Raw genomic sequence first — 24,508 nt, forward strand, 5'->3', positions numbered from 1 at the left:
TGTGGTCAAAAGTATTTGGCCACACATCTTAATCTCTGAATTAAAAGCACCTAGCCATGCAGGTTGCCTTTAAAACATTTGTGAAAGAATGGTTATTCTAAAGAGATCACTGAATTCAACCATGGTACCATAATAGAAAGCCACTGTTGCAACAAGTGAGCTTGTAAAATTTCTTTCTTTCTAGATATTTCACATTGAACTAAAAGTGGTGTTATTGCAAACTGGGAGAATTTAGAAACTGCAGCCATAAAGCGGCAGACCATGAACGAGTGCGGAGGTGTGTAGTGTGCAAAAGTCACCAACACCCTGCTGACTCAACACTTGCAGAATTCCAAACCTCCTCTGGCATTAAAATCAGTACAGATACTGTACACTTGGAGCTTCATGGCATGGATGTCCATAGCCTGTAATGCCTGGGATGAGGATGTATTGCAATACATCATCTTTATTACACTGACTGGCAACGTGAGTAGTTGGAAAAACCGTTACGTAGCCAATAATAATATTTAATTTAAAAAAAAAACGTAATCCAGAACTGCATGTCCTCAAAGGTTAGTGGTGACTAAAGTGAGGCAACATAGCCAATCAAATAATTGTCTAATTACTAATTTTAGTAAAGGAAAGAGACATCTGTGTTCTTGAACAAAAGAGCAGAACCTTTTTACTACTTTATGACAACAAAGAAAAAGAAACTGTGAAAAAGAAAAAAAGTAATGTCGTGAAATGTAATAGAAAATTAGTTTACTTACAAAATTAATTTGTAAGTATCAAATTGCTGGTTTCTTATTTATTTGGCATTTCATTATTCCATGTTTCATTTCTGGTTCCAGCTTAAGCCTCACATATAACATACCCTTTTATTTTTTTTTATTTTAGCCTGACAGATCACAAATAAACACATACAACATAACAAAGATGAAATAACAGATGGACAGTGAGACTACAGATAAACAACAGCGTGCCATCCACGTGTGCCAACTAGCCTTATCGCTCCTGCGGTTGAGAGTGAATCAGTTTAAATTTAAGATTAAAGTTTCTGTGTAATGCATTTCTGCTCGTGAGCAACAGTTTTTTATGCAGGTGTGTTTGCATGTGTGTACTGAAATAAGTCCGCTGGGGTCGCGGCCCCTGTGCTGTCTTGTGTCTAAGAAAGAAAGCAACACATTTGTTTGAATAATGTAAAAAATGAAAGCAGAGCGCGAAGCGGGAATGAATGAGTCAGCTGTTTGTGAGCTCCCACAGGGGCGGAAGAAAGCACTTCAACAGCTAACACAGAAAAGTGGGTAGAGAGGGAGAGAACGGAAACTCAGAGAGAGATGAAAGAAAAAATAAAGACGGAATACTATTAGATGTAGTTAGGATGTCTTGCTTTTCAAAATTCATTAGCTCCCAAGCAATGATTGGCTTTGTCCTTGTACCATGTGTAGCAGTTGTGTGCACTCACTACCCAACTAGATAAACTTAAAAACTGTGTTCAAATGATAAACCTCTAGTTCGCAAACTGATAGCAATAGCACATTTATAATTGTGATATGAGGAAAACAACCATAAAACGAGATTAAAATCATTTTTTAACTGGAACTGCGATCTAGCAACTAGTTTTTGCTCCCTCAATTTGCTTGCTTAGCAACAGTTTGCCAAAAGAAAGTGGAAAAAAGGGCAGTTGGCACAGCACTACTAATAAACTAGCAAGTTAAAAAAAAAAAAAAAAAAAACACTTCCAGGAGCAGCTCTGATTAGTTCCCCTTCAGATCGATCCAATTTTACTCTAACAGAACTTTATCCATGTGGAATATATTGACAGCTTTGTGCTACTGTAGTCTAACAGACTTGTGAGATCAGTAAAGTATATAAGCAATCTGAGGCAATTCTTCCATGCACAATACTGCAGGATGCAATCTGTCCTTAAACCTGACAAAAGATGGGTGAGAAAGCTGAGGAAAAGAAGGAGGAGAAAAGGTGTGTCTGTGAAAGACGGTGAGATACTTACGCCAGCCGGGTACAGCAGGTCTCACCCTCTACGTCTCCCCCGGGGGCGTTGTCTGTGTTGACGGATTCATTCTCGCTGGCTGGCATGCTCACTGAGAGACAGAGATGAGCAGCAGCAGAGAAAGGGGAAAAAAATTGACAGATGTGGAGAGAAACAGAAAGAGAGATGAATTAACCAGAAGGAGAAATGGGTCGGACATCATAATTATGCAACGGAAAACACTGTAGAATTTTACAGGTGCAAGACAACACACTTGAGAGCTACAAAGTGCAACCAGTGTTCAGGTAGCGAGGAGCACTGGACACTTGGTTGGTGTTAAACATTTGATCTTTATCGGAGTTATCTTGCACCAGCATACAAGCTAATTAAAACCACTGTTGAAGTATAGGAATGAAAAAGTCAGCATTATTCAATCCTGCTAATTAAGGCACACGGCTATACACATACCCTAGAGTCAATAAAACCATTCCCAAATTTTGCACTGATTGCCCACACTAATTACACACTAAGTTGCCAGTTAGGAATCCTGGGACACAAACCTTGCAACCTTGTTAGTTTGTGGTGCTAAACCAAAGTAATATAATTCCACAGCTTAATGCCTAAAGCTAAAAAGGTAGCACAGACACAACACTTGAGGAAAAGGTTGACTAATTCTAATTTTGCCAATTGCTGCTGTGGTGAATGAAACTAAGCTGAAGCATTAGCATGCTTATTGACATCGCCACAATTTTTGAAATTAGTCAACCATTTCTGTGCTCGATTTTAACTTTTGGGTATTCAACATTGGGGGTATTTAGAAGGATTTCCATTTTCAAGCTGGGGGATTGCTTTACTTTGAGGGGATTAAAACTTGATAAAAATCTATTTGTGATTTCAAGACCCAAAGAGTTGGGGAAAAAAGATGTCTATCTGTAGTCTACAGATGGTGTGTGGGGAGGGGATTGGTCTTTAAAAACAATCAAACTATTAAAAAGAAAAAGTACAGTTTTACTCCTCGCCGCAGTGATAATTTTGCAGATTTGCAAACAGGTGGAAAGCTTTTTCTTTGTTTATATAAATCACAAGTACACTCCAAATGTGGCACTTTGTCCTTAGGCAGGAGTAATATAAATTGGCAGGTAAGGATGGAATAGAAGAAAAAATGAAGGAAAATAGAAAGGCAGGATTGGAGGGCGAAAGTAATGGAGGCACTGAGGGAGGTATGGTTAGCGGGAGAGAGGGGAGAAAAGAATGTGGGGATGGCTGCTGGAGAGATTGATATGAAGTGATACATTGGTTTTTATTGCTTCTGTCAGTCTTTGCCTGCTGGCGGGAATGAGCTGCGTTCCCCTTACTGTCACCTCAAACACTTATTGTAACACCCTCTGGGCACTAGAGCCAGGTACTGCATATGAATATCAATGCCTCTTTTGTTAAAATAAGATATCTTCAGTAAAACCTACTGGTGCAAATGATCTTACAGCATGAAACCAAATAATATGATCAGCACTTAACCACGACCCTCTCAAAAAACCTGCAAACAAACACCAATTTAAAAAAAAAAAGATATTAATAATGTTATTCTGACTGGGATTATCTTTTTCATTTACTCATTGGTTCTGGGCCAAAAAGTCCAGTTACATGTATTCCTGCATTTTGTTGGTCTTTTGTGCAGATTTGCTACTGAAACTTGAGAAATCCACCAGGCGAGGTCATGAAGTCATGTTTAGAAAATTACTCCAAAGTATGTATGTAAGTATGCATTTCAGCCCAGAGAACTGCTGCTGGATATCTCCTCTTTTTCTAACCATTTTCTGTAAACTCTAGTGATGGTTGTGCAGGAAGATACCAGTAAATCAGCAGGTTTCTGAAATACTCAGACTAACCTGTCCAGCACAGAACAACCACTGCATGTTGAAAGTCACATAAATCCCCATTTTTTTTCCATTCTGATGCTCAGTTTGAACTTTAGCAGGTTGTCTTGATCATGCCCGCATGCTTAAAAGCATTGAGTTGCTGTCTTGTCATTGGCTGATTAGATATGTGTGTACCTATCAGAATGGCCAGTGAGTGTATCTTTCTGAGCCAAAGGAATCTGTTTGCATTATGTGGTTATCCTAAGAGATGGCTTGTAAGCCCAATGATGTGTCAAAGTAAGCTACAGTGAGTGAACAGTGCATTAGGTTACTGTACTTTGACACATGGTTAGGGATGAACGAGTTTAGTGCTGTAGAGATCACGATGGTCTGTCTCAACTTGAATACCTCTGCCATGAACACGCTGTGTGTTTCTTCACCTCGACACGTGCCACCTGCTGCTATGCTACTTAGTTAAAAGCACTCAGGGCCCTCTGGTCTCTCCTGAGGCTAAAAGCCTTTCAAATATAAAAGCAGCCTGGTGCCTTCCCCTCAATGGAGCGCTGAACTAGTTTAATGCCTATTGTTAGAGTAAAACCCCAAAGACCTGAGACACAGAGACAGGGAAGGAGATGAAGAAGGAAAAGGAACATATAGTATTGAAAGGAGGGGCAGAGGAGGGAAGACAGGAAGACAGAAAAGTGATAGAACAGAAAGTGTTGGCATGTGTTGGTGAGCTTGAACATGAACTCACGGCGCTATTTCTGAAAAAAAGCATCCTCCACAACAATTTGTTTTTATGACAGCGTCTCGTGTTTGTTTTGGTGTTTTTGTCAGCAAACCAAAACAGATTTTATTTCCAGTCACAAAAATGAAAAATATATTTAATTTAAAATGTCACACAAACCCCCCAAAAGACACTGAATTCTACTTTGTATCATTGTCTTAATAATGACAACACAAATCTTTTCATGCAGGCTTTTGGTAATTTGATTTTATAAAAATGTTAAATTTTTCATTTCAAAGCTGTTTCTCCACTGTGTTTCATTATTGCAGCTAGCAAGGCTAATAGTGATGCAGGAGGGGGGCGGGGGGACTTTAGGGAAAGGAATCTGAAAAACCAAGGAGAGGACTCTGACATCACTAACAATAGTAAGAACAGTGTTTTTTATGAGTCGTGTGGTACGAAACCATCACTCCAGTTGTTTTCTGTGATGACATCCTCTTGTTATTTTTTCAGACAAGTCAGGCAGATGCAGATCCTTTCCTACAAAAGTTGTTTCATCTCAGCACAGTAATGTTATTTCTCTCCTTGTATCCCTATTCCCTGGACTTTGAGGTTTTTTTTGTTTTGTTTTTTTTTTACATTTTGGATGTACTCAAGTAATTTAAAGGGCCATGAAACACTGTAAAGATTTTAATGTAATAAAGACATGCAATTTTGCCAGCAGCAGGGGTAGTCATCAGGGGGAAAATTCCATGTCTCCACTGTCGGAGGATATTCATATATATGGCCCTCATATTTAATCATCATTCAGTGGTTGGTGCATGAAAAAGGGTAAGGAAGAGAATAAACTACTTTACAGTGTTGAGAGGCAGCTGATCCCCACTCTGGAGGCTGCAGAGAAAGATGCTTACTCCACTGGAGGGGGAGTGGATAAAAGGGGGAGGAAGAGAGGCATCGGAAAGTGGGGAGTATAGGTGAGCAGAGAGGTTGCAATCTGCTTGCATGTCTAGAATCCAGTAAAGCTTTAACTAGTGCTGGACCATGCAGACAGACGCACACGCCTTACGAAGGAAAGCCGCATTTTTCTTCACGGCTCCACGCAGGGACAGAAAATGATGGCTCTTACCTGGGGATAGAGAGCACGGCTCAGCAAGACAGACCAATATACACGCACACACACACAAACACTAACATGAAGCGTTCACACAAGTATGCTCATATATACCAAAATACGCACAAAGAACTATGAATTCTTCTGGAAAAATGGCATTCCCTCTTTGCAGTCACACCTCATTTCATTACTGCAGGTACAGAGTACTAACATTACTGGCATTACTGGCACAAAATCACTCATGTCTGTTTCTCTCCTGTACCGCTTAATCTTTTAATCTCCACATGCTGGGTAAAGGTACATATTTGAACCCAAATCACAATCTTTTCTCAAATCTAGCCAGGTAGCGAATGAAAACAAACGTAAAAAGGCAGGTTAAAAAGAGATGGTGACTGAGAACTAAGTGTATTGAAAAATTTCTGTTGTTTCGCTCCGCATAGTGAGATGCCACAGAGTAGTAGCCTGAACATCTTTCTTTTTCGTCACATCCTCCACAAACTCTTTAGGAGTCTGGTGTGTTTCCAGGACAGATGGGATTGTATCACTCTACTATTAAGGAGGCATCCTAACCAGAAGCCCTGCAGATCAAAAATAATTCCAACTGAAAACATTTTAATGTATACATGCCTAATCCTAAACTGGATAGACATCGGAGCACAAGTCAAAGAACAGACACATACATGATCCTAACAGTCAGTGGAATGACTGGACCAGGCATGCATACTGGTCTTGTTTCTCAAGTAGGCTAGAAATTATTTTAACACACACAGGAAGGACAACAAAAGAAGAAGACAGAATGTAAGAACAAGATAGCAATGAAAGCATGCAAGACTGGCACTTCTGCTGTGTGCCTTAAACTACCTGCTTCCATAAAAATCTATCCTCCATTCCATGTGTTCCAAATCAATCCCATATCTTCCAGCTCTCTGTACCTCTTGGCTAGCCCTCCGTTGACCTGGCAGGGTGGTGGGTGACCATTCGGCCAATGCTGTCTGTAGCATTTTGGGTGTGCTGTGGTGGATCGGATTCTCCAGTTTCTGGTTGATTGGGAAGGGTATGATTCCTTCATCCAACAAGTGTTACAGGGTTTGGAAGTTTTGAGTTTTGGCAGTTGAGACTCTTAAGACAAAGACTCTATTGTGGTAAACCCGGGAATTTCTTCTTATACTGTCCAGTGAGGCCAAAAGGGAAAGCCTACCAGTAAATGTAGAGATACTAGTGAGCAGTATTTAACTAAAAGCCATTCCCTGCATGTTTTTGTCAGCCAGTCTTTGTTTTAATCAGGATACACTGTCTCGCTGAGCTATAGTTGACTCTGGAACTAAACAAAGCCTGTTACCAAATCAACTGTTTCCTGCCCAAAGGGCCAGGTTGCAAAGGGGATAGCTGGAGAGATAACCATACCTTCTGTGTATTAGCACCTTTACCACTGTCTATATTGGAAGCAGACAAAAGCAGCATGAACTTCAGAGCAAAATCAACACCTTGATGACTATCAGAGGGCCCCCTGCCCCACAATATACTGAAAGCCAGAGAGTTTGGTTGTCTTCTAGAGACCTCTTAAAATCCACTTCCAAGAAGTTAGGTCCTCTTCCGGGGACACACCAAAAGTGTTTCCAAGCCAACTGAGAGACATAATCTCAGCATGCCTAGCGTGCCCTGGGTCTACCTCTGGGCCTACTCCCATTTGAACATAACTGAAACTGCTCATCTAGAAATCATCCTAGTAGAACTATATCACACCATATCAAATGGCTTCTTTCAATATGAAGTGCCCAATGTATAGCAGCCAGTGTGGCAAAGGACCTCTTCCTGTCTCAAAGGCTGAGACCAGACACCTTTCAGAGAGGTCATTTCTGCCACTTGTATATGCGAGCTCATTCTTTCAGTCACTAAACTGAGCTCATAGGAATGCAGATCTAAATCAACACTTCTTTCTTTACCACAAAAGAGTGGCACAGCATTTAGATTACTGCGGATGCTCAAATGAATTATATTAATAATGATTTAATCTATTTTGTTTGTTTTTAAGTTGATTTCTTAAGTTGTGGTTTACAGCAAAAATCCTTCCTCAAGTGAAATGCATATTTACCATGTCACAGTGTAAGATCTATCACACCATTTTTGCAGTAGCAGCTAAAAGCAAGCAACATTTATAACACTGGCGCCGCTGTAAAATGGACATTAGAGCATCATTCCCACAGCATCAAATGCTGCTGGGTTTTTTTTCCAGTGCCAGCACACCTCACAGATAATCAGCTGTCCTTTGGTATCTGTGCTATGGAACACTGGGTCTGTCACATAATGTTTGCAAAGGACCTCATATCACTGCATTTAAACACGCTGGGCAAATACAACATTTTTCAAGGTGTAGCATTAAATCGCAAATTCCAATCTTTTGTTAAACCTAAACAGGCAGCGAGTGAAAACTAACGTCAAAAGCAGGTTTAAAGGAGAAAAAACAAGACTGAAAACCAGGAGGCTGTGATCTCCTGGTTAACAAACCTGTGATTTATTTCACCACAACAACTCAAACGTCCTAATGTGGACATCTTTCATCGCTCTGTGTTTATTGTAGGACACATCTTTGCGTATCAATCTCAGACAAGGAGAATCGGACAAAACGGCAGTATTTGACATCCCTGGATGAGACTGCATTGCAAGATAAATTGAAAATTTCTGTTTTATTACTCCACACAGCGGGAAGCCACAGAGCAGTCACATCCTCTACAAATCTTTAGGGGATCGGTGCATTTCCAGGATAGATGCAATATACTGTATCACTGCACCATCAAGAAGGCATCCCAAACAGAAGCCATGTAGACCAAATGTAATTACAACCACTTTTGGTGTACACAGGCCTAATCACAACCGGAATTACATGGAAGCACATGTCAACGCCACAGAGGATACACAAACACCATCCTGACAGTCAGGAGAATGACTGGATCAGACATGCATACTGGTCTTGCTTCTCAGGTGGGCTGGAGACACTCCTAACACAAACAGCAAGGACAACAAAACACGATGACAGCATGCAAGAACAAGATGGTAGACAGCAACAGCACGGAAGACATGCATACAGACTATGCCCTTGAGATGACAGAAAACACACATATTTTACATATATTATACTTGACATCATCAACTTCTCATATTCATAATATTGAATATGATGTTAGTGCAGCCCTGTTGCACTGCAAGCCTAATCTTCTTTGGGAGCCTCATGTTAGAACATCATGAGACAGCAGGGTTGTCCAGCGATGATGCTGATTTAACCTGAATAAGAACAGCAAGACTAGTGAATATCGAGGGAATTCATAGGCAGTCCATGGGGTGTCATGTGACTTCTGCACACCCTGCTCAGGACTATCTACAGCAGTAATGCACGTGAAGCAAACCTCTGCTGCTGCTGTGTGCCACATGTGATAAAAGGCAACTTCGGACAATCCCCTAACCTGATTTTCTAGATATTGTCTGGAGTCCGTGTACACTCTGCAGTCCTTACACTGTCTGAACATCTACTTTTCCCTTTTCATCTATTCTACTCTCTGAGTCTCCTATCGCTTCTTAGGACACACATTTATGTGAGCTGTGCATGCATGAGCTGATGCAAAATGTCCTGGGCAGCAGGGACAAACTGCCCTCGTTCATCTTCCCACAAGAGGATCCATCCATCGGGGAGAGGGGAGGCAGAGTAATAGACAGAACAAGTGACTTGATTTTTCACCTTCACAAACAGAGAGCGATGATTGATCCTTCTTATAGAGAACTTTGTATCATATATATTAATCATTTTGTTGAATCATCTACATCTAATGGCCTAATTTATACTGTTTAGAAGATGTCACAGGCTTAATCTTGCAACTAAGTGATCCACAGAGATCGCATGGTAGATTTATTTGAGGAAAATATGTATATGTGTGTATGTTTACTGTATAGCAAACACTTACAGGTTCTGGTTTACAGCCATATTTGGCTTGTTAAGACACTGCAAAATATATCACTGATGCAGAATTTGCAAAACTTAGAGCAAAAAAAAATATCATAATATTTTGATGTGACATTTTTAAAATTGGCCACATACTGTATTTGTTTGTTTGTTAATGGGCCAAAACACTATCTAAGAGACTGCTGATGTGTGTTTGCCAGACTGATTGGCCCAGGGGAGCACAGTGGTAACAGGTGAAAACAAGCAGATTTGTTACGGATTAGCCACGGGGGTGTTGTGCCTTATTTTCATGTAAATTGGGTCATTGCTCATTTGACCATGTTAATTTCTTGATATTCCCTGAAAGATTAGATCATCATTAGATTTTCTCTTTCTTTCTTTTTTCCCTTGGCAGTCATCAGTGTTTTCTCAGAATGAACCACAGTGATTTTCAAGAGATGAGCGTGGCTGTGCGCAGAATGTAAGCAGAATGCACGCTCTGTCTCTTCGTGGTTAGTCCTCATTATTCATTCATCCACTACCAGTGTGAGCAAGCTTAGCTCCAAGCCTTTATAAAATACTTCACAGTCCATACTGTTTATACTAAGGGTACATGTCCAGGAATACAACAGACATGCATTTTGTCAAATCACTGCCTCTCTTTCTTATTGTCCCTCTTTCAAGGTCTAACTTCTGAGCTCCAACCTCCAGGTTAAAGAGGCCAGTGTCTACTTTCCCTCCCAAGGAAATATAGTGCATTCCTGAGGAGACATGAGCCATGTGTGGCTGCATCTCTCCGGAGGTGTTTGTATAGAGAGACAAGGTGTTAATTTGTGTGTGTAAATTTCTGTCAAAACACAAGTAAACAAATTCCTTAGGGTGTACCTACAGTGCGTGTGTGTGTTCCTATGTTAATTTTGCATAGCTGCAGTAGTGTGTGTTTGTTGTGTGTCACAGTGTGGGCCCAGAGGCTATTAGCTGCAGTCTGACACGTTCCACTAATATCTAAACAGGTTTTAATCCTCAGGATGATTCTCAGCCAAAGCAAGCAGATAATATTAATATCTTCTCGGTCTGTCAGTCACTCTGCCCATACGTCAGTTGTTCATTTAATGACTGTGCCATAACAGTGTGAAGGAAACTACGAAAAGCTCACTACTTATAGACAGAGCAATAAATGTAGTGCAGACACATCCACATCTATCCTGACAAACTTGTGATGCATCTGGGAGGAAATCATTCCAGCTAGCCTTTGCCAAAGTCTTACCATATCCTGACACAGCTAATCCTAACCACCAATCAATAATTCAGTCACACATGCATACAGCATCATCTTCACGGAGAACCATTCTTCCTTCTGTCAAAAAAACGCACACTCACGATTTCTGGGTTTCTCATCGTCCATGCCCTCCTCTTCATTCTCTGGGTCAATGTCTTCGGCTTGAGTGATCCAGTCTAAATAGCCCTGTATTCACACACAAACAAGGGAAATACTGATGGGTAAACAGAAAGATCAAACTTCACATCTGTTTGGAATCATAAGAATGAAATGTTTTAGAATATGTATCATGTGTCTCAATCTTCGTGTGCCCTATTTTTTTTTACACTTTTCCATGAGGTAAGAGGAGTGCTTGTGTTGTTTTGTAACTTAGGTAACTTCTAAGTAAAGTTTGCTCTGCTTTCCCTGCTCACTGTTACTGAAGGGTTACAGGTTACTGAACACTGACAGTACAATGAACCTAAGTCTTTGGTAAAGACTGTAACAGCTTTTCTGGCATGGGGACAACCGCATGCACACATGCACACACACACCAAACTACCTTGAGGTCTTCCTCCAGTTGCTGTTTTTCTCTGAGTTTCTGGAAGTCACCGCGCGCCTTGGCCTTCTCTCTTTCCTTGGAAAACTCTCTGGGAGGAGGGGAGCAGAAGAGAAGGAGCGGGGCAGAGAGTTGACGGGAAAGAGAGAGCAAACAGAGAGAGAGACAGGAAAGAGAATCTGAAAATCTTGGCTAAGGTTTTGGCAAAATCATGTGACAAAAGTGATCAAGTTAAAAGAAAAGGATACTTCGGAAAGAAGAAGAGGGAAAACCCTGCCAGAGAGAAGAAAAGTTAAGTAACGAAAGAAAAGTTTTGCCACGGAGAAACGGTGTTAGTATGCAAATGCAGCTTTTGGTTTCCTAGAATATAGATCTTTATACCTTATTAATAATTATTTACATATCAACCACTCAAATAATGAAATACCATTCAAGCCAGCTGGGGTTCCATGAAAGATGATGAGGACTGATTCCATGTGATTCACATAGACAAAAGGAAGAACCAAACAAAAGAGTGAAAGGAATTGATGCAGCAGGAACCCTATTCATTTAGGCTGTTGCACTGTTGATGAATTGTACCACCTTTTCTCAGCAGGGAACAGGTGATGATTTCTGGCTGATGCATGCTCAGCTAATATGATAAAAAGCTACAGTGAAAAGTCTGCCGATTGTAAAAACTTACTAAATATTAAAGTTCAAGACTTCATTTATCTGTACTGGACTCCCAGGTGGATCCAGGCCAGCTGGGAAATGGGATTCCTGTGGTGTTTTCTGGGTCTACCCCAGGTTGCAATGTGCTTGGTACAACCCCGGAGGGAGGCACAAAGAGGGCGCCCTCACCAGCTGCACAGCCTCAGCTGTTGTCAAATAGTTGGAGAGGTGGCTCTGCACTAAAGTCATCCTGCATCACTGAGCTCCGAACCTTTTGCCCGCCAACTCATTCTTTCAGTTACTACTCAGAGACATTGATTACAGAAAAAAGTTATAGGTTTGCACCTCACCTGGATTTTGGAGTTTTTGTGCACAAAGAACACGTGCAGAAAAAACAATTTAAGACAATTAAAACCAACGTGACCAGCGAGTGTGAAATATCATATCATTATGATGAAATTCAGTGAAATTGCTTCCAGGTGACAGGAGGGAAGAAAGAACTGAGGAACACTTGATTAAACGGTGCACTCGGGGAAGGTCAAAGACAGGTTAGAACCAAAGATCCAGTCTGAACAAAGGAAATTTATTCAGATGAGGGCTGACAGGACTTGGGAGACTTGGGAATTTTTGCAGTTAAAACGTGAACAAATTCATATTTAAAGGCCTGCTGGAAAATAAACACAGCAAATGCCTCCTTGTCATGAATATTTTACATAGAAGTAAACTTCCCTACGTTCGTTTTGAACATACAAGTGGGACTCTTTTTGAAGCTCAGGTTTAAGCGTTATCTCAATACTCCTAATCAGATTTCAAGCAATTAGCACAAAGGTTTTAAGAGAGGTTGTGTAGGCTGTTAGTGTTTCACTGCTCTCCAGAGATCAAGAACTGATGAAACTCTTGGTATTGTTATTGACTTTTTTTTGGTCATGTCTATTGGCTGGGCAGAATTCAAGTGTTTGAGGATATCTGTGTGAAATTTAGGGGAATGATGGAACCTCAGATTGAACTCAAACCCACAACAGCAGATCAATGAGCATTAGGACAAACATCTATTGTCCCACTTGTCAGAACATTAGCAGGAGATCCAATCCTATTGATCTGGGCTTGTGCAGTTCAGTGCGCATATCCTGTATGTGTGTGTGTGCGAGTGTGGCCTTGAGTGCTAAAACCTTAGGCTCCACGCTCATTTTCCAATTCTCCACTGTCTCACCTTTCTGTCCTCAGTCATCTTTTAATTCTCCTTTCTCTACCTACTCATTCTCTTTCGGTCGAGCCACTTTCTCCATCCTCTCTGTTTACGTATTACATCAAATCCAGACAAACACAGTCACACCCTATGCCTATGTCTCTACATCCGTCACTCTCCTTCTTCCTGTTTAGCCATTAGTTATTATGCCAATCTGAGACCTACACACACCATGGAGTAACCAGTTGGTATAAGGTCAGGCTGTGTAGTGAGCTGACAGCATCATTAATCACAAGTCAGACAAAGAGTCGGACTACCAAACCCCCCAAGCTGTTTGGTACAGATAGACCTCTATTATTTTCCCTACAATGCTGCTGCCACCTCTCCTGAGGGTATCAAGTCAGATTCAGGTCAGTCAGTCAGTCAGGGGTGAGACATCTGACTCTAAAACCTGTTCCCTGGCAGAGCTGATTTTGGAACTGAGAAGTTTAAGATGTTTTTAGGTGGCAATTGATATACTTCTGTTACTGCTGAATTTAGATACATTTTCTTGCATGTTTTTGTGTATTAACTGCTGGTCTATAAACAGCTTTAATCACAACAGTTCTTAGTTTACATATTAATTCCTTAAAAAAAACCCCAAAATGAAATGGTAGTTTTTCCACCCTGCATCAGTGCTGAAAACAGAGCACTTCACTTCACAATAGCACTAGTGCTATTTTACAGAAACAGCAGTGGAGCCTTGTAGTAAGAGAAACAATACCCAGAAGGTTTCAGTGGTCTTCGAGCCAGATGCTCGAGTATGATTTCACTACAGTCAGCTACAGTGATAAAAAAAAAAAAAAAAATCTATGTGCAGTCAGCAATGCTCAGTTGGAAGAGTCACAAAGCCTCAGATACATGGTCTTGTAAAGCAACCAAATGGGACTATATAGAAACACAATCTTGTACATGCTTTGTACTCATTAAATATAAACGCCAGCAGCAGCAAGAGGCAGGAAGGAGAAGGAAGTAAAGAGATCCCTTGAGCAAAAGACCAGAAGCAAAATTCTCCAAGAGCAGCAAAAAGACAAGAAAGAAAAATTAGTTTCAAACGACCTTTGACCCTGCCCTTACCCGCTTAATACCCCCAGAACCAAGTTTAGCACAAAGAAGGATCCGATGATGATTAAGGTGACAAAATAGACCCAGGGCCACGTGTAACCTACAGCATCATTCACCTAGGAGGCATCAGGATAGGGGGCAAAGGGAGGAGATAGAAGGATGGAAGATGGGAAGTAGATGGATGGTAAAAGAGGAAAAAGTAAGACAAGAAGACAGGGGATTGAAGGAAAAGGCAGGGAGTGGTAGGATGATGGGGATGGGAGAAAGGAGAAGGGGGGATAAGGGAATGAATTAGATCCTTGGTGAAAGTTCCCAACAGATGGAACCGTTTACCTCTGCTTGTTCCTTGCTGGGATTATGGTGCATTGATATTATTTGTTAGTCACTTAGCGTGCCACATGGCAAAGTATTTGGGCAATATGAATGTGAGAAATGATAAAGAGATGCCTTGGTGGATTCAGCGGGTCTTTTAAAACAGTGAAACCTACAGCAGGCTGCGAGTCTCATGGGACAAACAAAATAAATGAATTAATGTATTCCTGCAAGAAAAAAGTCAGAAGTTTAATAATCACATAGGTGATTCTACTTCCACTGTAATTCTTCTTTTTCATCCTTCATCACTGGAGAAATAAGAGTGTAGTTAGACAAATGAAGAGACTGTGCACCAAGACTCCCATGGACTGGAAATAGACATCAAGTCAAAACCATTCTCTGCCGATTTATTGACAATTATTTTTTAACATTATCATCATTATTATTACCATCATGTGTGATCTGCAAACAATGTTTTTTACAGATGCTTAAAAAAATGCTTTTCACTACTCAGTGCAGCCTGCTGTTCCATAATTTCCATATTTAATGCCACATTTCCTCCAGACTCCACTCTGTCCTTATTGTGTTTTACCTGTTGTGCAAGTTTTTTTAGCATTCCACCTCCATGGCTGACTTGAGGGGTGAATTATTTATACCCTAGTGTGTCCCTGCAGACCGGGAGGCGCTTGTACTGAAACAGTGTGACTTGGCAGAGTGGGGTAAAACAGCACCCAGCGAGCCTGCTCGAGCAGTATTTGTTGAAACAAAACACACAGCGCAGCACATGCCTTTAAACAAATATAAACACTCTGTGTGTGCGCGCACAAATGTAAAAAAAAAAAAAAAGAAAGATAAATGCTAACTTGCAAGAGACAAACGTGCATGTAAGCTAAAAAACATGTAGGAACACAGCAGTGTTCATTTTAAGTTGAAATGTGTTACGTTTTGGAAATGTGTAAATATTTGTGTGTATGTGTCTACCTGTCCAGCACAGACAGGTGGGCAAACTGACATGAACACGACAGCTAGACGTGGGGTCACTCGCAGCTTTTTCTGAGTGCTTTTGTGTATTTCTTTCAGGCCTGTGCCAAAGGATTGATTGAGTGAAAGAGAAAGGGAAGAGAGCGAATGATTTTGCTCAGTTCAGTGATCATCATTTTATCTTTCCTCAACAACAGAGGACTACGGTTGTCTAGCTCTGCTTTTTCTGGTGGAATGATGAGGTGAGACTGCTGTCAGCACACGGCTCTTATTTGCATCTAATTTATTATTTTACTGGGTCTGTGTGTATGTATGTGTTAAAACATTAATGACAACAAAAAGAGAAATAATAAGAAAAAACTTGCACTTTAGATTGCATTACGGGAGTCTTGTAACATCGTCATTTATCACATTTAAAATAGTAAATAAAGCCACACAGCACACCTACTGCACATACACAAGTGACAACAGCATAACCTCTTACCCGCTCAACACTCCCAGAACGAGATTGAGAACGAAAAAAGAGCCGAAGATGACAAGAGAGACAAAATAGACCCATGGCAGCTCATAGCCCATGGCATCCTGCATCTGAGAGAGAGAAAAGGCAAAGAGGAGCGAAGAAGAAAGAAAAGGAGAAAGAAGAGGAAGGAGAAAAAGGGGGAGTAGCACAGATGTGGAATCAACAGGTGGGTGAGAAAAGTAGGGAAAGAACAGGAAACATGACAGAAAAGGTTTTGTGAAGGTTGACAGAGAGAAGATGAAGTCACGGATGAGTCAGGGCGGTAGAGGTCAAGGACAGGAAAGTGTGTTAGAGAGAGAGAGGTTAAAAGGAGATAAAAGCAGGAAAAAAGAAAAGGAGCGGTGCATGTTAAAAGAGCAGCAGATAGCAGAATGGCATAATTGTATGATTAAAACTGACTATAAGCCTTTTATTCTTTGCTTGGAGAGCAGGCAGGCCACGATCCACAATTAAGAACACTTTTGTAATTTAATGGCAAACCCTGGCTGCAATTTAAAAAATCTCTTTAAACAGTTCCACAGTAACTTAAGTAATTTCATCTTAGATTGGTGAATGGATCTAGAAAGTCTGTGAAGGTTCTCAGTCATCCAGGTCATCGTAGTCAAAGGTGCTTGCAAAGAAAAGCGTCTGGACTTCTTTAAGTTGCTTGAAGACGTTTCACCTCTCATCCGAGAAGCTTCTCGGATGAGAGGTGAAACGTCTTCAAGCAACTTAAAGAAGTCCAGACGCTTTTCTTTGCAAGCTCCTTTGACATGGATCTAGAAACAAAGATACAACAGTATCAAGAGAGATTAATGTGGAAATTGTTGTGATGAATAAATGGGGTGGATATATGTAGCAATCGATGCTGACAAAGTAAGCAGTTTAGCATCCAGGATTTTACTTCAAAACAAAAGTCCCATTATTAGACTATTAGATTACTGATTAGATTGAGGTTGTAAATGCAAAGGTTAGGTTAGCAGATAATAATATGATAAGGCTCTTAATTAAAGAATTTAACACAAAGACTGGGGGACAGAGATAAAAAGGGGAGATGATAAAGGAGAAGGCTGACAGCAGGTTTATGTGCTGTGACAGCAGCAAATGTTGCATGTTGATATTTTGTAGTGAAAGTGACGCTGACAATTATGTAAAATTACAACACAAACAAAATATTGTCAAAGGGCTGGTGCTTCAATCATTCGACTATTTAACATTTTACAGCACGTCAAATTTGTTATAGGCGTGCTGTGGGTAAATATAAACAGGAAACTGCAGTAGATAAGCAGAAATAGCAGAACGAATGTAGAGCTAGTAACTCAACCAACAAGCACATACTGGATGCACATTTTTACGTGATATCCCTACAGTGGCTCTTAAGAAAACATCAGGAAACAGAAAAAACACATAAACCACAGTGAAAGTTTAATAAAACACAATGGAAATAGAAAAAATTAAGCAAAAGTGAAAACAAAAAACAGAATACTTTTGGGGACACTATAAGGTGACGGAACAGCTGCGGAAGTGCCAAGCTAACAGTAAATAGCTAATAGCAAGAATGTATTTACGTTATTATATGAATCATGTGATTAAAACAAAAATTACCTTCCATCTTTTTAAGCCTCACAACACCGATGAACCCTCTGGTTATTTTAAGCGTGTCTTAATGCTTGGCATGCGTTGGTTTCCGTCATTTCTGCAGCTGGTTCGTCACGGTACTGTGTCCCCAGAAACACTTCTGTTGTGTTTTGTAGAATTTTCTTGTTTTTTTCTGCTTCGACTGTGTTTTAGTCAACTTCTTTTTTGTTTTAATCAATTTCAGCTGTGTTTTTTTTTATTTCCACGGTGTGTTGTTCAGCTTCTGTTTTTTTGCAGTGTTCTTCTAGTTGCTGTTATTTTCTTAAGCAACAGTCCATTTGACCTCTCAGTGCCATGTAGATCTCAAACACAAGAGAAATTTATTTTGCTACTTTTTGTAACTAATTTATAACCATTTTATAAAATGTCAAGCCAGAAAGCTAATGCATTTACTTCCCTACAAGATAAAACTTTCAAAAATGCAATTGCAACAAAGCACTTAAAGCTGTTCTAAAGGTTTGTCCAGCATCTTGAAAGCCCTTTTGTTCTAATTTACCAAGCTCTATTTGATTTGATTAGCAGGGAAACTTGTCCCTGCGGAAATATTTAGTTGTCTGTGGCCCCATGTTTGCTCACTTGACACTGAAATCAAGCGTAGGGATTCTACACACGTTCTAAATGAATCTGCAGCTTCAATTACACAGTGTATTGTCTGCATTAACCTGAGATAGAAGCTAACTCTGTGTGTGTATTTGTTCAGTCTTTGTATATGTACCCACCTTTCTAAAACAAGTGTTTTTGTTATTGTGTTATACTCCTTTCTCAAAAGCACTCATCTGGCACTGATGTTACAGATACAGTAAAGAGGCTCCACGCACCAATCCCTCTGGTACTCAGTAAGCCACACAAACACAAAAACACTGCTTTGGTGTCCGACTCACCCAGTACAGCACATCCGTCCAGCCTTCCATGGTTATACACTGGAACACCGTTAACATGGCAAAGGCAAAGTTGTCGAAGTTTGTGATGCCGTCGTTTGGGCCCTCCCACCCAACTCTGCACTGTGTTCCATTCTGCTTGCAATGTCGACCATAAGCTCCATCAGGTGCACATGGTGCTGGCTTTTCCTCTGCAATAGTGCCTGTGACAAAAGAGAAAAAAGTGGCAATGGCCATTTTTTTTTAATTTTTCAGATATCTTACAAATAATGTCTTTTTTGTTGCTTTAATGATGCACTGTTGAGGAGGGTCAGAGGTGGAAAATTAGACTGAATTACACACAAAGATCATTTTCTGTTGTACGAGGGAAAAAACAGCTCAACAAGACAGCTATAATTTATTTAGAAACCACAGATGTAGTGAGTTAAACTTCATAGAAAAAGCCATTTTTAGCTTTTACCCATCATGATTTTTAATGTAGAAATCAAGCAGCAGGAAGCCAACTTAAAAGTAGCAAAAACCACAGATCCTCGAAAGCCTGCTTGAGGCATGCTCCAAAAGGAGGTCACTTGTCAAGGATTCACATGTTACGATAACCAAATTTATAACAGAAATAAACATGTTTAGAAGCTGGTATAAAAACATTTTGTGCTCTGTAGCTTAAGTCTGCTTTGATGCCAACTGTAAATTTTCACATAACCCACTGTTTTAAGTGTATTTTGCATTGGTAGCACGTGCAAGTTTCACTTCCAATAACTCTGTAACTTTTTAAGATTTTGTCATATTAAAACATACTGCAAACTATTAGTTGCTCACTTTTTTTCGATTGTGTTTTGTTTTAAGCCTGTTTTTCACTCGTCAAAGTTAGCATCTCATGTAGCAATGCAGTGACTTTACACAGGCCTAGAAAGCAGTTGGCAATTGTCTGCTAACCACTGGCTGCTAGGATTATTCCTTACTGGTTGCAAGAGGTTGCTGGCTTACGCTGTGAAATCAGTTGCTAAGCTCCAGTCATACATGTCTAGAGACCTGTCAGCTACCCCCTGTAATCAGCGATTGCCAGGGAAAAGTTGCTTACAATAGCTAATTGCAAAGAGGTTGCAAACAAACTGCCTTGTGAATGCCACTAACTGTGAAGACATGAAATATACTGAAATATGTTGATTTCTGTGGCAAAGCACCACTTACTTTGCAGGTGAACTGTCTCTGCTTCCAGTTTGTGTCATACGTTTTCCAGTTAGTTAGCATGTTTGCTGACAAATTGGAGCCTTCCATGCAAACTATGGGTGACAGCATCAATCTGCTAGCAACCAAAGCAATTGCAAAGAAGCTTTTGGTATGGCACCTGTTTGCAACAGAGTTCACCCTATTTGCCAGCACTAGCAATAGCAGAAGCTCCAAGCTTCAAAACTCTAGTCAATGTTTCATTTCAATGGAATATCCATGTACTGTACTATTTATGATATATAGTGGCGACTGGATCCTTGTTATCAAAATTCTCCTTGAGATCATGACTCCTTATGCTTTTGTTTACACAGACTTGCACTTTTTTTATCGAACATACTTTTCGAACTCAGCTGCTTGTCTTTTGAACTGCAGATCCCAGCAGGAGAGATTTACGCCCATCCAAGCAGTGCTCACTGAACATTTTGATTTTTTGCTACGGGAAGCTCTGTTACAGATTCAATCCATTCACATAAAAAAAGAGGTTGAAAGGCTAAAAGGACACCATGAAATAACACCAAACAAAGGCACCATGAAAAAAAATCAATGTGGAAAAAGTGTTTTACTAATTATACAAAACAAGCTCTTCAGGGTGATGTATAGGATAGCAGAGTATTCCACTGGCACTTACCCTGTGGAAAGCTAATGCCTCTCAGGGGATGTATAACACCATCATAATAACACTCCAGTCCATTATACCTGAGGCCCTTTGCTGAAAATTGTTTCAATCATTTATGGCAGCTGTTGTTTCAATTATTGCTGAAATTGTTCCTGCTCAGAAACATAAATGATGGTTTGAATAATTAATTGATGTGATCATTTAACTGTTTAAGGTTTGTTTGCTGATAAAGTTTTACTGTAGAGTTCGAATTTATGCAAAGCTCAGTCAAACCAAAGACCTTGAACACCAAAGTTTGCACTTTGTATGTATGTGAATAAATGCTAACTGAAGCATGGCTGCACATACACTTCAATACATGCTTTGATCATGTATCTAAGCAACTGAAGTGTTGTGTGCCATTGGCTGTGTTTGATCGTGCATGTTTTTATTTATATCTGTGCATCAGTGCTTATAAATAGGTATTCTACGAGTGAGTGTTTGTGTGTACCTGTTAGGTTATGAACGCAGGTCTTGTGCATCTTGCCCATGAAGAGCTCCAGACCGATGATGGCATAGATGATGATGACGAAGAGGACCAGCAGGGCGATATGGAGCAGAGGAACCATGGCTTTGATTATGGAGTTCAACACTACCTGTAAACCTGCAGGAGGCACACATTTGCTAAGAATCCAAAAAGGCATATGAGAGTGTACAGAACATTTTAAAAAAGCATACAGTTCTTATAAAATCTGAGGATTGGAGACTTACTGTCATTAAAAATCATTACTGCCACCTCATATACCAGCATTGTCATAATGAATCACCATGCAAGCACTTAAGCTGGCTGTTATATTTCATCTGAAGCTTTAATATTGCTTTTGTACAGATATTCTACTGAAAAGTATGACTTCTATTAATTGTAGGCAAAGAAAAAAACATGGTATTTTTAAATGCAAATTTGTCTATGAGCAGAACACCTTTCCAGTTAAATTTAATAAATGCTTTAATGAACAAAAGCTCAGTGCTCTGCATATTAATAACTTAAAACAAGAGGAGCAAAAATATGTTGCTGCTGAAGAGGCGTAACAATACAAAAGGCAGTAGGAGAAATTGTGGGTTTATTTAACTGACTAATTTGTTAAAACAAACTAAATTAAAAACAAAAAAGTTCACAGGCTTGCGCATATAGGCGAGACCAGTTTATCAGATTACACTCGTATTAATTTAATCAGTTACTCTTTTGAACTTTTTAAAACGCAACTGCAAAATTAGTGTGGTGTCATGGAGTGAGGAACACTTAGATAGTTGCTGGAACAGCAGTTTTTCCACTTTTCAGTCGTGAATAACTGGCATGGCTAAGACGTCTTGATTGTACAACCTCATGTTTTTCTTCCTTTAATGATCAGCCTTTAATAAAAAGATAATAAATTCCACAGCACATAAGCAACTGAACACCATCTGTGCGCAAGTCAGCTGGCAAACACGCTGTTGATCAGTTGCCACGACTGCCATGACAGCCCAGTGATGTTGGACAGCGCACAACGGCACTCAGCACTTTTACACCAAATGACAAAGTGATAGCTGTGCACTTGCATCCTCTGCATTTGTCTGCAAGTGTAATGCACATAAAGGTGGAAACACACTATTTTCATTAAGAGTGTCTTCACAGACAAGTACGCACATAAATCGTCCAGTTCTGAAAGCCTCTGCATTTCTGACAAGAAGAAGACTGGGTGTGAGTATATGTGTGTCATCATGTGTGGCGTCAAGCACCAATGCAAGCTTCAATCTCTGGTCCATTCCACCCCCCACAACACCCAATCACCATTCACACCTGATCCCCAGAGCACCATTTGTGCTCCTGCTTTTCTCTCTTTCATTCTTCTTTTTTACTTCCATAGCTCTCAGTACTTACTCGGTACTCCAGAGACCAGTCTGAGGGGTCTGAGTACTCTGAATGCCCTCAGAGCCTTGACATCAAAGCCCGCCGCTTTCCCTCCAATAGGAGTAGCCCCATCCCCTTTTGTGGCCTGCTCCAAGATTGCACTGAATAACCTGTAAGACAGAAGGTAATGACTTCAATAACCATCAGTTTCACATTGACATCCCATTTCCACATACTAGAGAATCTATGAGAGAAAGAAAACAATAAAAGAGATACAGCTGTAAAGGCCCCACCACAGTTGGTGTCATTATGGCCATGTGTTTTACATCTTTGTTTGCCACTTTAGACATTGTCAGTAGTGTTGCACAATATCAGGTTTCAGTTGAAATAAAACTTTTTAAACACTTTTTTCATTAATTCTATACTAAATGAATCACCAGTGGAAACATTGCAATATAAGTGAAATGTGCTTACAGCAGCCAAATTTGGGAACATATTTTTAGAAGGTAAAGGCCTGGTGAAGTCAACAGTGTCGTTTCACAATTTGACTCTTGAAGAAACTCGAAAGCAAAAAATAAAACAGCTTAGCAAGTTATCCTTCCAAGAAAACAATCGAAAATGTTTCATCTGTTCCTTCTGTCTTTCGCAGATAAGGAAATGTGAGGCATGTGGCTTTAATGATTTGACAGTCAGCTCCACAGATGCCTGTGCATGACTGTAGTGAAGAGAGCTGCACAGTCAGGTTATGTGGTACTATGCAGAAAAACTCTCTTTTAAAATGTCAAATGTATTTTTACACTGTTGCCCTTTTTAGTTATTACCCTCCATGAAAACAGAAACATCCAGCCAAGAAAGATTTAAGCAAGAACTGCTCATGAGTTTAAATTAATGGACTTTGACCAAAATGTGTGAACACTTTACTTTGGTGAAATTCAGGCCTGGGACTGATTTATTATAGTTTGGGTTACTGACTTTTAGTCAGAGTGACCAGTAATTACCAACCTTGGGACTGAAAGGACATCATTACAGAAAAGGGCCAAAACAGCTAAACAGGTGCACTCTGAGGATGGCCTTGATTTTGGATTTGAAGGGTCACAAGCCAATAAGGTTGGGCAGCACTGTTTTACTGTAGAGCAGTAAAAGTTTGTGGTAAATGTAAAGCGAAATGTCGTATAACAGTGCCCATGAGTGCAAACCGAGGTCAGTGAAGTCATAATTTCTCACATTGGTCTGCAAGAACTTGGGATGAAATACAACACCGATCCCATCAGGCAGGGTGTGGTGGAAAGCAGAGGCCAGTGCCCAGAAATGTCTTGAATGACATGATCAGCAATCACACTGTACTCTTCAGGCTTCCATACATATTTATCAGTGTAAAGCAGAAGTATAATCTTCAATGAAGAGCTAAATATGCTCTTTTTAACGCTCCCCCCTTTTGTTAACTGATATCCCAATGAAATTATTGACATACATCCCTTTGGTGTAAGTGACTCACAAGCTTGAATTTATGTACGTCCAGCTGAGCTTATCGCTCTCCCCTTCCTGTCTCTGGCTCTCCGAGATCCTTTAGAAATCACCATACAATACCATTTTCCAGCTAGCGTGGCTCAAAGGCCAGTCAGTGGCACGTTAGTCATGGAGAATTATCAATTAGCACAGATGAAATGGCCACTTGAAAAGGCCTCTCAAAACATATCTCCCTCTCTCCCTCTCACACTCTCTCTGCCTCTCTATTTCGCACTACCTCCCTCTCAATTTGATTAACTCTCTTTTCCTCTCTCTCCCCCTCTCTCTTGGTGGGAAGCACTCCTTTGAAACTGAGCACGAACAGTACGTCAGAGATTCACAATTTTGCACCACCAGCATGTTCTTTTGTTGTAGGGTGTTTAAAGGTAATTAGAGCCTTGGAGTGTAGCACCACATTGTGAGCTGTATAGATCCACAGCTAAAGAGAGTACCAACCGCACGCATTCAGAAAGAGAAAAAAGGCTGAGAGGTCTCACAGAAGTCAAAATGTCAACATTTGGGTGTTTGTGTCGCTTGAGAAAAAAATATTTACACTTAATTATTACAGTTTTAAAAGCTTGAGCATGTTTAAATAGTGATTCTTGAAGCATGTAAATAACACTTGTAGCAAA

General features: G+C 40.2%; 1 protein-coding gene across 2 annotated transcripts in view; it reads right to left on the reverse strand.

Annotated features, from left to right (window-relative positions):
* cacna1c (calcium channel, voltage-dependent, L type, alpha 1C subunit) overlaps nucleotides 1–24,508 on the reverse strand; it is a 226,021-nt gene that overhangs the window by 55,709 nt on the left and 145,804 nt on the right. For both annotated transcript variants that reach the window (XM_085251617.1, XM_085251618.1), the window contains exons 5-11: nucleotides 22,401–22,540; nucleotides 20,994–21,146; nucleotides 18,664–18,863; nucleotides 16,130–16,233; nucleotides 11,415–11,502; nucleotides 10,975–11,059; nucleotides 1,991–2,081 (exon numbers count right to left, since the gene is read on the reverse strand). In XM_085251617.1, the coding sequence (XP_085107743.1) occupies nucleotides 1,991–2,081; nucleotides 10,975–11,059; nucleotides 11,415–11,502; nucleotides 16,130–16,233; nucleotides 18,664–18,863; nucleotides 20,994–21,146; nucleotides 22,401–22,540 (861 nt within the window). The remainder of the gene's footprint in view (nucleotides 1–1,990; nucleotides 2,082–10,974; nucleotides 11,060–11,414; nucleotides 11,503–16,129; nucleotides 16,234–18,663; nucleotides 18,864–20,993; nucleotides 21,147–22,400; nucleotides 22,541–24,508) is intronic.

Source organism: Mchenga conophoros, linkage group LG17, assembly GCF_057382185.1.
Source record: "Mchenga conophoros isolate Kocher_MC1m ecotype Shallow Benthic linkage group LG17, M_conophoros_male_GT1.1, whole genome shotgun sequence".
Classification (NCBI taxonomy): domain Eukaryota; kingdom Metazoa; phylum Chordata; class Actinopteri; order Cichliformes; family Cichlidae; genus Mchenga; species Mchenga conophoros.